General features: G+C 43.8%; 1 protein-coding gene across 8 annotated transcripts in view; it reads right to left on the reverse strand.

Moving 5' to 3' along the window:
* The window catches only part of nvl (nuclear VCP like), a 62,541-nt gene that overhangs the window by 32,430 nt on the left and 11,950 nt on the right, over positions 1-18,161 (reverse strand). For all 8 annotated transcript variants that reach the window (XM_078931632.1, XM_023963694.2, XM_078931631.1 and 5 more), the window contains 3 exons: positions 13,490-13,624; positions 12,250-12,351; positions 1,758-1,875 (listed from right to left, as the gene is read on the reverse strand). In XM_078931632.1, the coding sequence (XP_078787758.1) occupies positions 1,758-1,875; positions 12,250-12,351; positions 13,490-13,624 (355 nt within the window). The remainder of the gene's footprint in view (positions 1-1,757; positions 1,876-12,249; positions 12,352-13,489; positions 13,625-18,161) is intronic.

The following is an 18,161-nucleotide window of genomic DNA, read 5'->3' on the forward strand; positions in this document are numbered from 1 at the left end:
TGCCCTGGGGCAGACTGACAGAGGCGTGGCTGCCATTTCGCGCCTACGGCCCCTATGACCATCACCGGGACATTCACACACATTCACACACCAGTGGAACCACACTGGAGGCAAGGAGGGTGAAGTGTCTTGCCCAAAGACACAACGACATTTTTGGCTGGTGGGAGCGGGGATCGAACCGCCAACCCTTCGATCATTGGACGACCTGCTCAACCACCTGAGCCACTGTCGCCCCACCATGATACCATTGTCCATCGTGATGGGTGACTGACATCACGACGGAGAGACACCATCGTGATGCCACGCCCCCGCCACGCTGCTAGTCGACCCCATAAGCCACGGTTACATGTGCAAAATAGATCGGATCAATGGTCAGATTAGAATTCAACCGAGTACATGGGCCCAGAAAAATGTTTTCAGATTATAACAAACATTCACATGGGGTCACACTTTCGGTCGGAATAAATCATTCGCACATGCGCAGTAGTGTTTGAAATACCGGAAGAGGAAATGAGTTCCGCCGAGCGGCTATATACATAGATATGTCAGCTCCGTAATATACAAGATAAACGGGCTTTTATTAATGTTACGGTTATTATGAAGCGCCTGTTCGCTCATCATTTTAATTTTAATCCGTGTGGTCAGTGCTTTTTCTGTTGAAGAACGGAGCCGGAAAGAAGCCAGGGTTAGCAGTATGCTAACACGGGCTAACAACATTAGCTTTGGATGAACATAAATCCATGCGGGAAATTCTGCAATCTGCATCCTGGCTGCACGTAAATGTGTGGGAATAACATCAGCCTTTATTGGGACACGTTTTAGGTAATCAGTTTGTTCTTAAACTAATAAAAATGTGGTTGTTTATTTCTCCTTTTAAAAATTGCTTGAGCTGCTGAGTTCCACAGCTAAGCTGCCATTTCATGTGACTCCAAAATCATAGGTCTGTTTGATATAACCGATGGCATGGGGAGGGTAACTGGTGGTGATGAGAGTTTGAGGAATATTTGTGTGGAAGGTGTTGGTTCTGGTTCTTAGCTATTAAAATACTGTTCCCAAGGAGACTGCGGTGAAGGCCATCAGATCTATAAAAAGAGGGGCAATTCCAAAACAGATTAAAATCATCAATAAAACCAAACCTGAACTTGCAGGAGGTGGACTGCAGCCAGGTGTTGAGGATAAGGTTCCTGTGAATCTTCGGGTGAGGGTGGGGAATGAAAACATGTTTTTCAGTGACCCCCTAGCAGTCTGGGGGAACAGTCTAAGCGCTCTAACTCATTTTCAGATAGAAAATTTTGTTAGTGATGGACCATGCATTCAACTGCACAAGCAGAATGGTGTCAGTGGTGTCCCCATCTGGTCCAGACCACAAAGTTCTCCAGTGCAGGGGTCAAAGGTTTACTCCTCTAAGCTGCAGACGGGGCGAGCTGGGCTGGCAAGAGCTCAACAGCTTGTCAAACCGTCAACCAGCTGATCACCAGCTCCAGGGAGTGATGGGAAGGACAGAGACACTCTGCAAATTTATACTTGATGGGTCCAGTAAAGCATCTCAAATTGGCTTTTATGTGCATGGTTTTACCACCTTCTTTTCCACAGTGGCAGAGCAGATGGGCATAAAAAACACTGAGGATAAAAAGACGGCAGGCCGCATACACTGGCGCCATCTTTTCCTCCAAACAAGGAGGTCAAGACATCTCACTGAGTCATAGCATGAGGCCAGTGTCAACAAACCTCATCAGAGCAGAACCACAACATCCTACCGTCCATGCAGGTCAAGAGCTGAGCTACCATCCTTCTCTCCATGTCTTTAGAGGCAACCTCTCGTTTAGGGGTGATGGCATCGATCTCATCAATGAACAGGATACATGGGCTTGAGCTCTGTGAGTCAGAAGAAGAACAGTATAAGTTCAGAACATGACCAGGGTCATAAAACATCTACAGAAGCTGCTACAAACCAAAAGACATCTCAGCAACATCATTAAATACACGTGTGAGATTCTCCTTAGTATAGGTCAGTGATTTTCGACCAGTGTGCCGCGGCACACTAGTGTGATATGAGAGAAAAGGCTCAGGTTTCACAGAGTTATTTGTCCATGCCTTTGTGGAGCTCTTCATTATAAACCATTGGATCTCTCGTTACTATGTCTTTCATAAAGGAGGGCAAGAAAAATGTTAACGGTAGTTCCTCCCACACGTAGCGGGAGTGTCATGTTTTGGAAAGTGTTGAGCGGAGACTTTGACGTGTGTTAAAACAAAGGCGGAGGACGCGGAGGGGGCAATCCGCAGTACATACCTGTGCAGAACTGGGACTAGTGATTCGTATGGATCACGGATCAATCATGCACCCCTTCCCGCGGGATCCTGTCTCAGACCGTTTTAAAAAGTGAATAAAATAATGAAAACTTGAGGTTTGAATTTAATTGATAACAAAATAAAAAGAAATAGGATTAGGATAAAGTGGTCAACAGAAACATTTACACTAAACTGAAACAATCAGCCAAAAATAAATTAAACATTTTTGTTAAAGTTACATTTTTTATTTAGACAAAAGAAAAACTAATAAAACTTCACATAAACATAAACATGAATATAATAATAGTCTTCTTTGTCTGAAATTTATAAAATATAATGTGATCATATATGAGCTAAAAAATTACAGTTTCTCTTAAAAATATTTTAAAAAATACTTAAAAACGAAATTACCGTTTACAAAGGATATAATCCTTATTTGGTTTTTGTTTGGTTATGAAATTGCATTTTAATGAACTGGTGGGAAAAACAACTAACTGGGAAAATATTAAACTTAATAAGCGGAAAATTATTATTGAAAACTATTGCAAATCTTAGGAAAAAGAGCTACAACTTCACAATGTCTGTGCTTCAATTATTACAAAAAATTCATGTGGAGATCATGGAGACTGTACATCAATGCAGGCTACAGAGTTCTCTTTTTAAATTTTTGGTTGCTGGTGTGCCTTGTGATTTGTGTCCTGGAAAAAGTGTACCTTGGCTTAAAAAAGGGTTAAAAACACTGATCTAGATGACTTGTCTTGAAATGAAGTCATGGCACCTGGACTTCACGTTTGGTTGGGTTGGGTTTTCTCCAGTCTTTGCCCAGTCCTATTTATCAGTAGACCCTTTGGTCTAAATGAAATAATCTTTCCCATTAGACTTTTCTCTTCAGGGCTCTCTCTTCATCTATTCCCTGTCTTCTGCATCCTCTCCTCTAACACCATCTACCTTCATGTCTTCATTCACTGCATCCACAAACATCCTCCTTGGTCTTCCTCTAGGCATCCTTCTACCAATAGATTCACTGTCTCTCTCATGGACATGTCAAAACCATCTCAGTCTGGCCTTTCTGACTTTATCTTCAAAACCTCCAGCATGTGCTGTTCCTCTGATGTACTTATTCCTATCCATCCTGGTCCCTCCAAAAGAGAACCTCAGCATCTTCATCTCTGCTACCTCCAGCTCTGCTTTCTGTCTGTGCTACTGTCTCTAGGTCCAACAACATGGCTGCTCTCACCACAGCTTTCTACACCTTTCCTTTCATTTGAAATGAAACTCTTCTATCACACCTGACACTTTTCTCCACCCATTCCAATCTGCCTGCACCTCTTCAACTTCTTTTTCACACTCTCCACTACCCTGGAGTGTTGTCCCAAGATCCTCCAAATCCTGCATCATCTTTATCTATTCTTCCTGTAACCTCAGTATTCCACTTGGGTTCCTCTTATTCCCACACATGTACTCCATCTTAGTGTGGCTAACCTTCATTCCTCTCCTTTTCAGGGCAAGCCTCCACCCCTTTAGCTTCTCCCCCACCTGTTCCCTGCTCTCACTACAAATCACAATGATCGGTATGGATATCATAGGTCTGATTCACATACAGTTGGGTAAAAAAGTATGAAGTCAGCCAGGAATTGTGCAATATATAAAATCCCCCACTTAAAAAGATGTTAAAAAGAGGCCTATAATTTTCATCAGAGATATACCTCAATTATGAGAGACAAAATGACAAAAAATGAATACAGAAAATCACATTGTCAGATTTTTAAAGAGTTTATTTGTAAGTTATAGACGAAAATAAGTATTTGGTCACCTACAAACGAGCAAGATTTCTGTCTCTCACAAACCTGTAACTTTGTCTGTAAGAGGATCCTCTGTCCTCCACTGGTTACCTGTATTAATGGCACCTGTTTGAACTGGTTATCTATATTAAAGACACCTGTCCACAACCTCAAACAGTCACACTCTAAACACCACTATGGCCAAAGAGCTGTCTAAAGACACCAGGAACCAAATTGTTGACCTGCACCAGGCTGGAAGGCTGAATCTGCAACAGGAAGCAGCTTGGTGTGAAGAAATCAACTGTGGGAGCAATTATTAGGAAATGGAAGACCACTGATAATCTCCCTCCATCTGGGGCTTCCCCCAAGATTTCACCCTGTGGGGTCAATATGATTACAAGAACGGTGAGCAAAAACCCCAGAACCACATGGGGGGACCTAGTGAATGACCTGCAGAGAGCTGGGGCCAAAGTAACAAAGGCTACCATCAGTAACACACGACGCCGCCAGAGACTTTTAGCGTGTCAACGATCCCAAACACACTGCCTGAGTACTAAAGGAGTGGCTTAATAAAAAGCATTTCAAGGTACTGGAGTGGCCTAACCAGCCTCCAGATCTCAACCCCTTGGAGGGAGTGGAAAGTCTGCGTTGCCCAGCAACAGCCCCAAAACATCACTGCTCTAGAGGAGATCTGCATGTAGGAATGGGCCAAAATACCAGCAACAGTTTGTAAAAACTTGTGAAGAGTTACAGAAAACGTTTGGCTGCTGTCATTGCCAACAAAGGGTATACAACAAAGTATTGAATTGAACTTTTGTTATTTACCAAATATTTATTTTCCACCATCATTTACAAATAAATTATTTAAAAAAATCAGGCAATGTGATTTTCTGGATTAGTTTTCCCACTTTATCTCTCATTGTTGAGAAATACCAATGATGAAAATTACAGGCCTCTCTCATTGTTTCAAGTGGGAGAACTTGTACAATTGGTGGATGAATAAATTTTTTTTTTGCCCCACTATATTTGTTTCGGCAAAGATTTTACATAGATACCTTTCCTGAAACAAGCTTCTGTCTATATCCAGGCTTGGAACCGGCTACATTGGTTAATCTGTTAGTTTTGAATGGGTGCTGGCTGGAACCGGTACTTTCTTTTAACAAAGATCAAATAACAGAAGACATATGAACATGATTTCTATAAAAAAAATGCAATTCTAAGGAAGCAGCATCATAGCCTGGGGGGCCCGTGCCTGAGCTATATATGTTTCTCTCTCTGTCAGTCTACGTTATCCTAATCTGCACCATCATGATAAAATATTATTGCAATATTAATGATATTGTAATATGAATGCATTTTGTCAATATACAAGAATACATTACTTCCGGTTTGTACACCAACGGGATGGCTGTGTAGTGAGAGAGCTCCCGACTGAACCAGAGAAATTGATCACAAAACCCCCCGGGAACGGCGAAATCAACTACATAAGTTGAATTTAACTTAGAGGGGAAAGAGAATACACCAAAGACCAACGCTTTGCAGCGGATTTGTGGAAGCAAACCGACTCTGAAATGTGCTAACGCTAGCTGCTAAAGCTAATCACCGCAGAATCACCACTTAAAAAAAGCTTGCCCACAAGCACAATGGCAGAATCCAGTGTACTACTACAAGAACTAAGAGCGTTTTGCCAAGAAAACAACGAAAAACTAGAAAGTATTAAGGAAGACATTGCTAAAGTGAATGATCGAATGGAAGAAGCTGAGGGGAGGATTGAGAAGGTAGAGGAGTGAATCCAAACCGTGGAAGACGTTATGGCGGAGCTAGTGCAGGTAAACGTGAAGCTAACAGACAAGCTAACGGACCTGTAAAGTCGCAACAAGAGAGAAAACATCCGGATTTATGGTGTGCCAGAAACATCTGAGCGAGATTCCCCCTCAATGAATGCTTTTGAGGAAACCTTACTACGTTAAGGTTTGAAGCTAGATGACGTGCAGATTCTAAATTTCGAACGAGGTCATCGCTCACTGGAGCCTCACCACGCTCTATTCTAGTGAAGTTTTTAAGCTTCAAGACCAAAGAGCAAATACTCCGCAAATCATGGCAACAAAAAGGCTTTACCTGGAAAAGTAAACAGATATTTTTGGACAATAACTACCACCCCACTCATCTTCTTTTAAGAAAAGAAGAGAATATCCAGCTATCCGGAGGATTCAAAAAGACCAACAGATCCAGTTCCAAAGCTTATTTCCCGCAAGGCTGAAAGTGAAGTATGCTGATGGGGTAAAGATCTACAACACTGCAACAGAAGCAAGTGAAGACGTGCAAAAGAGGATTTTCTGTAGAGGTCATCAAATCACCGGAAACCATTTTGGAGCAGCTCAAGCAGCTGACCTGGAGCAGAGTGACCAGAGGGACAGGCCACACTGCACCAGGCCCACCGGGTCCCAGTCATAAAGACAAACTGAGAGCCTTCAGGAGAACCGGTGCTGACCCAGCGGTGGAGTGAGTTTTATAAATACCCTGGAAAGGTTTCCCTTTACATATTTATGTTCAAAAATGACCTACTAAGAGTGAAAAACAGTGATATTGGAATTTGTGCAATTTTTGACCATAACCCAGTTACATTAAGTCTCTACTTGGCAGGAAAGAAAAGATCCACTGGAGATTAAATATTAACATCTTAAATTACCCAAATATCAAAGACAAATTAGGCAATGAAATTAAAGAATACTTAGTACATAATGATACTAATTAGTATCTCATCCTACCAGAAAAAAGCTAGTCAACAGAAACTGAAGTGCTTAAAAGAAAAACTGTTAAAACTTCAACAGGAGCATTTCCAAAATGTAAAGACCAAAAATAAGACTGAAATTACAAAAATAAAGAAAGAAATAAATGACATTAATACACTGGCTGTGCAGAAAAAACTTGTTTTAATGAAAAAACAATATAGTGAAGTAGGCGGCAAATCTGTGAAAACTCTATCTTATAAACTGAGAAAACAACAAGCAGAGAGAGCAATATATAAAATAAAAAAATCCTTCAAGTAACAAAACTGAACCGGATCAGGAGAAAATTCAACAGTGCTATTGTGAATTCTATTAAAATCTCTACTCAGAAACATACCTAAATAATAGTGACTAAATAGATGCATTTTTAAAACAATTAGATTTACCAACTCTAACAGTTGAGCAAAATGAAAAATTGCTTACAGCAATTACCCGTGAAGAAATTCAATTGGCAATCAGAAAATTAAAAAGAGGAAAAATGGCGGTCTGTCCCTCCCCCAAACATCGACTACAAACTAATCACTTCTATAATATCAAGGAGATTTGAAACAATTCTCCCTGTGCTGATACATAAGGACCAGACAGGATTCATTAGACCAATGCTTCTCAATTAATTTTTGCAAGGCCCCCCCTAGGAAAAAGAAAATGCCCCCCCCACACACACACACATAAACACTAGCTGCGGTGACAATATATGAGGTTAGTATCTATAGAAATTGCGTAAGTATATCTAAAATTGAATCTTTTTAAGATTAACAAAAGAAAAAAAGGAATACCCACAGATGACCGGAGGTTTCTTAAAACAGTAATAAAAACAATATGCCCTACAAAAATAATTTCTAAATTATACAATACCGTAGTTCCGGACTATAAGCCGCTACTTTTTTCCTGCGCTTACAGCCATGCGGCTTATTCAGTGACACGGCTAATTTATGGTTTTAATTGGCGGCCGCGATGTACGTATCTTCAGATACAGTGGATGGTTTGAATTCTCTATCTAACACCAAGCACAAATCATTTGTTTTTCAACACACCTCTAAGCGGCCAAACAGCATGGACTTGACTTCAGGTCTTAGACACTTCAGTCATGGTTCAACAAAACGAAACATGCATGCCCGGCCGCATCCCAGAATCCTTTGGGGCCATTAGACCCAACGTGCACGTGATCGCCACTACAATATGATGAAGCTTTCAAGTTAAAAGCAATCGTTAAAAGCAGCGTGAAAAAAATCCACCATCACCAACGGGTTTGGAAAAGCCGGTCAGCTGCGTGACGGAGAGAACAGCGCATGGAGTGAATTTACCTCTGAGTCATAGTGACTCGGCTGGCTGCACGTAAATATGTGGCAATAATATCAGCCTTTATTTTGTCGGGACACGACTGGAAACACAAATTGACGTGGTCGTGTTAACGGTTTCTAAGGACTGAGCGGAGTTTTGCATTGAAACGCTCACAGCCTCCGTGTGAGCTGGAGACTGCGTGTCGTGTGAGCTGCGGGGCCGATGGCAGTCTGAAGGCTCCCACACGTAACAACGCACCTGCCCCTCATACACAAAACGTACAGTATTAAGTCCGATTGCTCTGCACAGACACGATTTGCTCCGTTCACCGGCGCAATGGGGACGAAGCGCTCCTCCTTGAAGCCGCCCTGGCCAGAGGTGTCGGAGTAGATAGGAAGGGGAGACAAGGAGCGCGCGGGAGCGCGGAGGCGTCGAGCCATTCTGCAGGCTGCAGACAGGGCTTACTCGAGGCGTCCGCGGAACAACAGTGTTTGTTGTGGAAGGAAACTTCTGACCCACGCGCCGCGAGGAGGCGCGCGTATCGCGCTGAGGCGTGCGCTTTTCAGTCGTCGCTGCTTTATTTTACTAGCGTGTTTTTTAACCAGCCCTGTTAATCCCATAACGCTGCCGCGACTCAAGCGGAAGGAGAGCTGTACCCGTTCACCCCTCCATGCACTGCTGATACTTGCTCATTCTTAAACACGTACAACAGAATGGCGAGCCGGGCATTGGCCCCGCCTTTAGCCCCTAAGACTCATGGGAAATGGGGGATCGCGGATGTAAATTTCCTCATCATAACTGAGGGATGTAATGTTGATTATATGGTTACTGTTTGTAATTTTATGTATGATACCTAGATTGTCAATAAGTTAAAAAAATAAAAATAAAAAAAATGAATAAAAAAAACCATAACTGAGGAACTTGTGAACAGAATAGAGTTCCATGCTGTTTGGCAGATGTAGAAATATTCAAATACCTTGAGCCTGAAACAAAGCTGGCTCCACCCACTGTGTGCTAATGAATCACACTTACTCTGGGAGTCAGGACGTGATTTGTCAGGATGACAATGCTGCCTAATACATGCGGCTTGTACTCCGACGCGGCTTGTGTATGTGTAAAAGTAGTTAAACACGTGAAAATGGGTGGGTGCGGCTAGTAATCGGGTGCGCTTTGTAGTCCGGAATTTACGGTAGTATCTTGACGCATAAGGGGGAGAACACGTACTATGTAAAGGAAAGATAGGAGCGAGAAGGAGGGCTCACTATTACAGAGGAGGATTGGGAACAAGTATGTCAGAAACAATGGGTCACTACAGGATCAAACATTTGGCGTGAATTCTGTTGGAAGAGCATAATGAGGTTTTTTACTGCAACCTCTCAGAAAAAATACCTAGGAACAGGAAGTAAATGGAGGTGTGGTAATGATGGAGCCAATCACTTACATATATTTTGGCACTGTGGTGTTATCAAGAAGTACTGGTCTGACATACATGAACATCTGCAAAATGTGTTTTCTATTGTTTTCCCCTTGTCCTGTGAAAGTCTGTTTTTGAGTAAAATTGATGGCCTACACAACAAAAATGAGAAACTGCTCTACATTCTACTGGTGGCCAGAAGGAAAGCAAAAACCAGAAAATGGCTTAAACCTGAACAACCAACGACAGAGGACTGGATTGATGTTGTACAACGAATTTATATAATGGAAAGAATCTCACACTCATTACATTACGCTACTTGGTCTATATGGACAGAATATGTAAAGCCTATAAGGTCAGACTTTATCTGAAACATCACTGAAATCATGTCATACTAAAATAACTAAATGGTAAATGGTAAATGGCGTATACTTATATAGCGCCTTTCTTCCTACAAGGACAAAGCGCTTTACAGTCACAGACCCATTCACCCAGTCACACACACATTCACACACACAGTCACAAACTAAATATGTTTTGAAAAGTCTATGCTCCCTCACATGTTCGTTTTTTTGTTTTTCATTTAAAACCGAGAAAGCAACAACTTTGTAATCTTTTAAAGCAATGTACAATTTACGATGAGCTTTTTCAATAAAAAATTAATTTGAAAAAAATACATCAAAGAAGCTTTGTAAAGTCAAGAAATTTCTGTATGATGGATAATCTCCTGTTAATCTCCTGTGGATAGTCTCCTGTTACATGCGTGTGTTAGAAGGAAAGGGGAGGGGCAGCCTCGATTACGCAACAGGTGTCTGCATTAGTCTGTTTAGTTGGTGTCAGTATTTGACATGCAGACAGCAGGTAATGCAGGAAAACAGCGTCACAGATCATAAATTATCCATCATTTAGAAATAAAATCAGAACAATGTTTTTATCTATTTCTTCAGACTAAAAACATTAAATCTATTGGTGCTGCTGTGTTAATGTTTCAGATCAATTTACATTTAATATGATTTATTGATTGAATTCTTTTTCTCAGCATCAAATGGTTCAGTTGATCAAAATGTTTCCAGTTTAAATAATGACTGACAGATTTTTATTTCAGGCTCTTTAAGCTTCTTTTCTGTTTTAGACTAACAGGGTTTCTGTGGCTAAAGAAATATAAATATTTGTCGAAAGTGGATTTACATTGGGTTTTTTTTAATTGGTAAAAGATAAAATTTCATGTATACTTACTTAATTTTTATAGATACATATACTGTCACCGCGCAAATGTGGTGCTTGGAGAAAATAAATCTGCACCACTATAAATTAACTATCATCTATTATTTCACAGAGTTTATAACAGCCTGAAACCTGCGAACCGCCGTCCCTTCAACTGCGCGCTCCCGTCTCTGAGAAATAGCGTGCAGTTGCAGCGGGATGTGTGAGGAAGAAGGGGGGGGGGGGGGGGGGGGCACAACTTAAAACACGCTGCAGTGTGTATGTGTATGTGAGCAGTCTTTCTCACATCTATAGAACATTCAGACCAACCTAAGATCACGTTTAAAGTCTCAACAGCTGCATGAAGCTGAAACTCACCACGTATCAACCACACTAGACCATCAGCAAAACCATGCAGCACCAGAAGTCGTAATAATGGTAAGAAATACTCATTTATTAGCAACAGCATGACAATGTTATTTAAAAAAAAACCACAGACTTATTGTACTTTAAAACTGTTGAAATTACATAAAATGCAAACATTCACTTGTATATTTAGTTTTAAACATATTGTTGCGGACTGAGTTTAACTGGGGGGCCATTGGGTCGCGTGATAGATTCCGGGGTTCATTGAACGTATCAAGCAGAGATCCAGATTGGCTCTCAGTTCTGTCACTCAGCCTGTCGTTGGGGAGTTTGGACCAATCGGGTTCAGCTATGGGCCAAATAAGGGAAATGGGAGGGCTGTTTTGCCAGTGAGGAAATATTAAGTTGGGAGAAGCGCTCTCATCTCGGCGGGAAAGATTGAGGAGTTGCTGAATAAGTTGTACGGCGTTGGTTGCGGTCTACAGTAACCAGAATAAAGAACCCTAAAAAAGGTTAAGTCTCCATGCCGCAGTGTGGAAAAGGGACACTACATTATTGTATGGCTCTTTTGAAATTACATTTAAAAATATGTGGAGTTTATGGCTCTCTTGGCCAAAAAAGGTTCCCGAACCCTGTGTAGAGTGTGTGTTGGAGAGATTGTGTGCCCATATCAACCAACAATAGTCTCTTAATTGGCCTGGGAAAGTCTGAGTCCTCCCAGAGGTCCTGGAGGAGGTGGCCAGGGAGAGGGAAGACTGAGCAAGATTAACTGCTCCCCCCGTGACCCAAACCCAGATGAGTAGAAGAACATGGATGGATGGATGGAAATTTGGCCCGGGACAAAACTAGGAAATTACCTGGTAGAAAAAATCCGAACTTGTTAATAACCCCCTTTGTAAATAAATATCAAGACTATTGAAGTATTTTGGGCAACTGGATCAAAAAACAATGTATGTGGGGGTTATATGCAGACACCTGCAGCATTTATCAGAGCTTTATTTACCCTAACGTCAGCATTCCAAGTGTAGTCATAGGAAGGACACTGGGTTTTAGCAGCTTTTGATGACAATTCACTTGTGTCTGATGGTCAACTGACAAATACTGAAAAGAAGGAGTAAGTACTGACCACTGCCTGGTCAAACAGCTCTCTTAGCTTCTGCTCAGACTCCCCAGACACTCCAGACACCAGCTCCGGCGCCGACACCTTTAACAGAGGCAGCTGCAGCTCCTGAAAAATAGCAGCCGGCAGATGAGGACTACAGTGTACAAACATGTAGGAGTACATTTGTTTCAGAAACAAAGAGAACAGAGCACCAATTTTCACCAACACTAGGAGGAGAGAGCATTTCAAAGGATCTCATGTAAGAAAACTGCACAGAGGGGGGAGGGCACTAAGGGGGTTGGGGAGGGGGGCTTAGATAATATGGCGGGGGAGGAGGGTTGTAGAGGGTAGGGTTATGGGGGGTGGCTGTGGGTGCAAGGCGATCTCTGGGATGCTATGGCCAGGTGCCGAGGCTGGCTCGCGGAGGCGGCGCCCGGTGGTCCCCATGGCTGCCGCCTGGTACGGCCAAGCGCTCCTACCATGTGGCCTTGGGGCCGGACGCCGGGTTCGCTTATGCCTCTGGGCATTGGGGGGGCCCCTGTAGGGGGGCATTCTCTGCGCCTGGCTGGGTGGGTGGGCGATCCCCTCCTACTCCCCTCCCGGGCTGCCTAAGTCCGGTGCCGGGGGGGTTCCTGGCCTGGGGGTCTCTCCTCCCCTCTCCTGGTCTGGCTGGGTAGGATCTGGTTCCCCTTATGAACACACGGTTCACTTCGGCAGCATGCATGTATCTCCATCCCCACGTGCACGTGCACCTGTACACTGCCACAGTGCTCCCTGTCTGCTTCATCCCTCCTCCTAACCCACAGTGTATTGATGGACAGATATTTTCCACTCATCTGAGTGTCAGATTTTCACCTTCGATGTAATATTTGTCTTTCCAGCAGATCTGGTATAATTGTTACAGCTTAAAATAACAACTTATTCAAAACAGTGCTTGTATCCCCCACTTTCTCACCTCTTCTCCTTTTACTCTCTTCCACCCCCCCCCCCCTTCAATTCTTCCCCTCTCCCTCCCCACACACACTAAATGTAACAAATAAATAAAAAATAATAAAATAACAAAAAAGGGTTTATACAAATCTACACTCTAGTTTCTCGAAGCTATATAACCTCCTTTTGTGATAGTAAAACCTGTCCAACACAAAAAGCCTTCAGCTCTGATCTGTTTGCTCGGCTGTTGGACAGAACAAGTTAAAAAAAAAAAACTGCATGGATGTAAGCTGACAGGAAATACATGTGTGATCAAAGCTGGCAGGATCCTCACCCCTGCCACAGCCTGGGCTAGCAGCGTTTTTCCACAGCCTGGGGGCCCATGGAGCAGAAAACCTCGGGGAGGAACCACACCCAGCTGCTGGAACACCTCTGGGTGATGCATGTAGATCAGAAGCTTGCACACCTCCTGCAGAAAAGTGTCACATTGTTTAAATAACATGAGCTTGAAGGAGCCCAAATTCAGTGATCAATCTTCAAAACTGAGTAGTACCAGTCCCCTCCTCAATGAAATGTTGCTGCAGACTAGGGGTACCCAAACTTTTTCTTGTGAGGGCCATAGAACATTTTTATTTTCTGATGCAAGGCCGAGCTCAGCATGTAGGCTAGCAGAAAAGTGGAACAACATTTATGGTTTTCCGGAAAACCACCCATAACCAAATATTAATAACGCAGTCAGGAGAAATCATACAAATCCTTTTTGAAAATATAACCACTAAATAGGCTGTCCTCTTTCTCATCCAGTGCAAATGGGCGGCAGTGGCTCAGGCGGTTGAGCGGGTTGTCCAATGATCGAAGGGTTGGCGGTTCGATCCCCGCTCCCCCCAGCCAACTGTCGTTGTGTCCTTGGGCAACACTCTTCACCCTCCTTGCCTCATGCGTGGCTCCACTGGTGTGTGCATGTGTATGCATGTCCCGGTGATGGTCAGAGGGGCCGTAGGCTCCAAATGGCAGCCACACCTCTTTCAGTCATCAATTTACATCAATAGCTACCATCACCAAGTATGAATGAGGAGTGAATGAATAATGGACACACTGTAAGCACTTTGAGTGATTTGAAAAGCGCAGATAAATCCAATCCATTATTATTATTATTATTATAAATGAAACAAAAAAGTCAAATTCTTCTGCTGCAGTCTCAGGTATGAAGAACTGGACAGCACCGGGCCCTGACATGATACATGCCTACTGGCTAAAGAAACTCACCGCACTCCACGAGCGCCTGGCAGCACAAATGAACCAGCTGCTAAGAGATGGGACTCACCCCGAATGGCTAACGGAAGGGCGAACGATCCTGATCCAGAAGGATCCCTCAAAGGGTGCAGTCCCATCCAACTACCGACCAATAACCTGTCTGTCCACAACATGGAAGCTCATGTCAGGCATCATTGCAACCAAGATAAACAGGCACATGGATCAATACATGAGCAACACACAGAAGGGCATTGGTAGAGACTCCAGAGGAGCCAAACACCAACTCCTGGTTGACAGAACAGTCACTCAAGACTGCTGGTCACGACACACCAACCTGCACACAGCCTGGATTGATTACAAGAAAGCCCGTGACTCAATGCCACACACATGGATCACTGAATGCTTGGAGCTGTACAACATCAACAGGACTCTAAGAGCCTTCATAGGAAACTCAATGAAGCTGTGGAAAACCACCCTTGAAGCCAATGGGAAACCACTTGCACAAGTGTCCATCAATCACTACTGTTCTGCATAGGTCTGAACCGCCTCAGCCAAATAATCACCAAGATTGGCTATGGATACCGACTCAGAAATGGGGCCAACATCAGTCACCTCCTCTACATGGACGACATCAAGCTATATGCTAAGAGCCAGCGTGACATTAGCCGCGTTTACATGGGCAAAAGTAATCGGAAATAACGCCTGATCGGAAAGAAAATGCGTCATGTAAACGCGCCATTCGGAATACTCTGTCCCGGTCAGACTCGTTCGGATCAGAATTTCTTTCTGATCGAGATAGGTGGGTTATACCGATCGTTTATCCGATCGTGGAGCATGTAAACGGTCATTCCGATCGTGTGTCACTACTGCTCTGGTTTACGTCATGCATAGATGGTGTTTCGCTGTTAGAAAGCTTTGGAGCTCATACGGAACCGACCAGCTGCTCTACGGACACCTGGTGAAAAGCGCCGCTCTGCTCTCCCCCCGCTGGCTCTCCCCTCTCTCTCACCCCTCACGAGGGAGATGCGGGGAAGGAGCACTTCGTGCCCCCCGACGCTCACTCGGTCCACCGGCACCCGAGTGAGCAGAGGAGCTGGATTAATAACTTCGTGTCTGAGGGGAGGAGGATGCTTGTTGGGTGTGCGTTTTTGATTTGTTTTGTTATGTGTGGGAGAATTCAGACTGCGAGCCGTCCCGCCGCTCTGGGTTAGCGGCTGCAGGACTCAGGAGAGCCGCCAGCTCACGCAACGAGTTTGGGGAAGCAGAAATAAATGTCGCTCAGTCCTTAGAAACTGTTCAAACAATCACTTGGATTTGTGTTTCCAGTTGTGTCCCGACAAAATAAAGACTGATGTTATTCCCAGACATTTACGTGCAGCCAAGATGCAGATTGCAGCGTTTTATGGTCCAGGATTTTGTGTCCATCAGGCTAATGTTGTTAGTCTGTGTTTATAGCCTGTCCTAACCCTTCTTCCAGCACTGATCACACGGATGAAATAAAACGATGAGCGAACAGGCGCTTCATACTATTCATGACATTAATAAAAGCAAGTTTGGAAGATCGTCTCGTATATTACCGAACTGCTGCATAAAACAAATGTCTATGGCAGCTGTTTGTTTAGAACGGGACCTATTTCCTCATCCGGGAGTTTTCAACACTACTGCGCATGCCCAAATGATTCATTCCAACCAAAAGTGTGACCATGGGAACGTTTGTTCTAATCGGAAAAAGGTTTTCTGATCCCATGTGCACGGGTGAATTTTAACCCAATCATTGATCCGATCAAGAAATTCTGCCCATATAACCGCGGCCATTGACTCCCTGATCCACACCACCAGGAACTACAGTACTGACATTGGGATGTCATTCGGGGTCGAGAAATGCAGCTGGATGGTGACAAAGAGAGGCAAGGTAGTCCACACAGGAGGGGTCTCACTCCCAGAAGGAACAATAGCAGACATCGAGGACAGTTACTAGTACCTTGGAATTCCACAGGCAAATGGCAACCTGGAGCAGGCAACAAGGAAAGCTGCAACAGCTAAATACTTCCAATGAGTAAGGCAAGTCCTGAGAAGCCAGCTCAATGGCAAAAATAAGACCTGGGCAATAAACAGCTACGCAGTTATCGTGATCAAAGATTTATGTAGATTTGGAGAGTATCTGTACAAGTGACACACCATGGATGAGATTGATTCTCAAGGTCTCCAGCCAGGGCTCCAGATTGCGAACAATTGGTCGCATTTTGCGATTGAGAGTTTGAGACTGAATTTTACATCCAGTCGCACATGTGCGACCAGCAAATTTGCCTCCCCCACCCTCCATATATTTTATACATTAAACGTGGAAGGGGCAAGTCAATGATCAATGAAATAATCAATGAGACGCGAGCGCACACGCACGCAAACACACACACACTCGCGCACATATTCATGAAACGCGAGCACGTACACTCTCGTGTGATGCCTCTCTGTGAGGCGGCCACTGCGTGTGAGAAGAATAGGGAAAGCCACTGTGAGTGGCTAAAATGCGTGTAGGGGGAGGGGCCTAGAGATAATCGAGTGCGCGTAAACATCTGTGGGAAGGAAACTGAGACAAATATCACAACCTGATATGTGCGTCTGAGCTATGGGCAAGAGAACCGTTGATTCATTCTTCCGACCTGCGGCTGGTGTACCAGTGCCAGAGTGTACAACAGGGGTCTCAAACTCGCGGCCCGCGGGCTATTTGCGGCCCCCAAGATGATATTTTGCGGCCCCCGCCTTAATATGAAGGTTTAATGTTACAGCAGCCCGCCTGTTTGTATGAATGACACTTTTTCATTGTCGTGCGCGGAGCTGACCATCCAATCACAGTGGGGTATATGACTCTTGGGGGGCGTGACAATGACAGGGTTTGAAAGCAGGAAACCTGACAGCCCCCTCCCCAGACCACATGAAGGAGTTCCTTACTTTCCTTTAGAACGTATTTATTCGCTTGTAATTGTCTAAATACATGCAGTCCGTGCTGAACTTTTCTCTGGGTCACACAGACCCGGAGGAAGGATTAGGTTTTGGTTACGGCGGCGCATCAAACGGTTTTGCACGGCCGTTACGGCAGCACGCCGCTCCCGCGGGAGTCGGGTCAGCTGAGGAGAATAAATGTCCCACACCTACATGCGTGACAGCTAACGGGGCTTGAACTTTAAACACGCTCGAGCAAAAACAACATTAGTTTTAGACACACTGAAAATACGTGGGGAAAATACAACGATAGACGTGTTTGAGATGAACCAGCACCTCGCCTGGATCATTGGGGAGACCAGGCAGGGGGGCTGTGAGATGAAAGCGAATCTGCAGCAAGACTGAAGGAGAACAGGAAGATGGAGTTGTCCTTAACATTCAATTTAGTTTTAATATTCTTCTCCCCCTTAGTATGATCTGTGTTATTATATATTTTATGATTATTTTAATGTTTTGTGATGTATGTAGTCTTTTTTAATGAATTGGTATTTTAAATTATTTTAATTAATCACTCCACTACAAAAACCATCAGGACACATGTCCCATAATGCATTGTTTTGTAGTCTGTAGGGCAGCTTTCAGTCAGTTCAGTTTTCAGCTGTGTTCGGGTAGGTTTGCCCCTTGCTCCCACCCCTTTCTCGGGATATTTTTGTGATGATTGACAGTTGATGTTGGAGCAAAAACAAAAATATATGTCACACACCAGGTGATCTGCGCAGTGTTGAGTTCACCTGGGTGATCTCAAACACGCT

The sequence above is a fragment of the Oryzias latipes genome, chromosome 15, assembly GCF_053564925.1.
Source record: "Oryzias latipes strain Hd-rR chromosome 15, Olatipes_Hd-rR_3.1".
Taxonomy (NCBI): Eukaryota; Metazoa; Chordata; class Actinopteri; order Beloniformes; family Adrianichthyidae; genus Oryzias; species Oryzias latipes.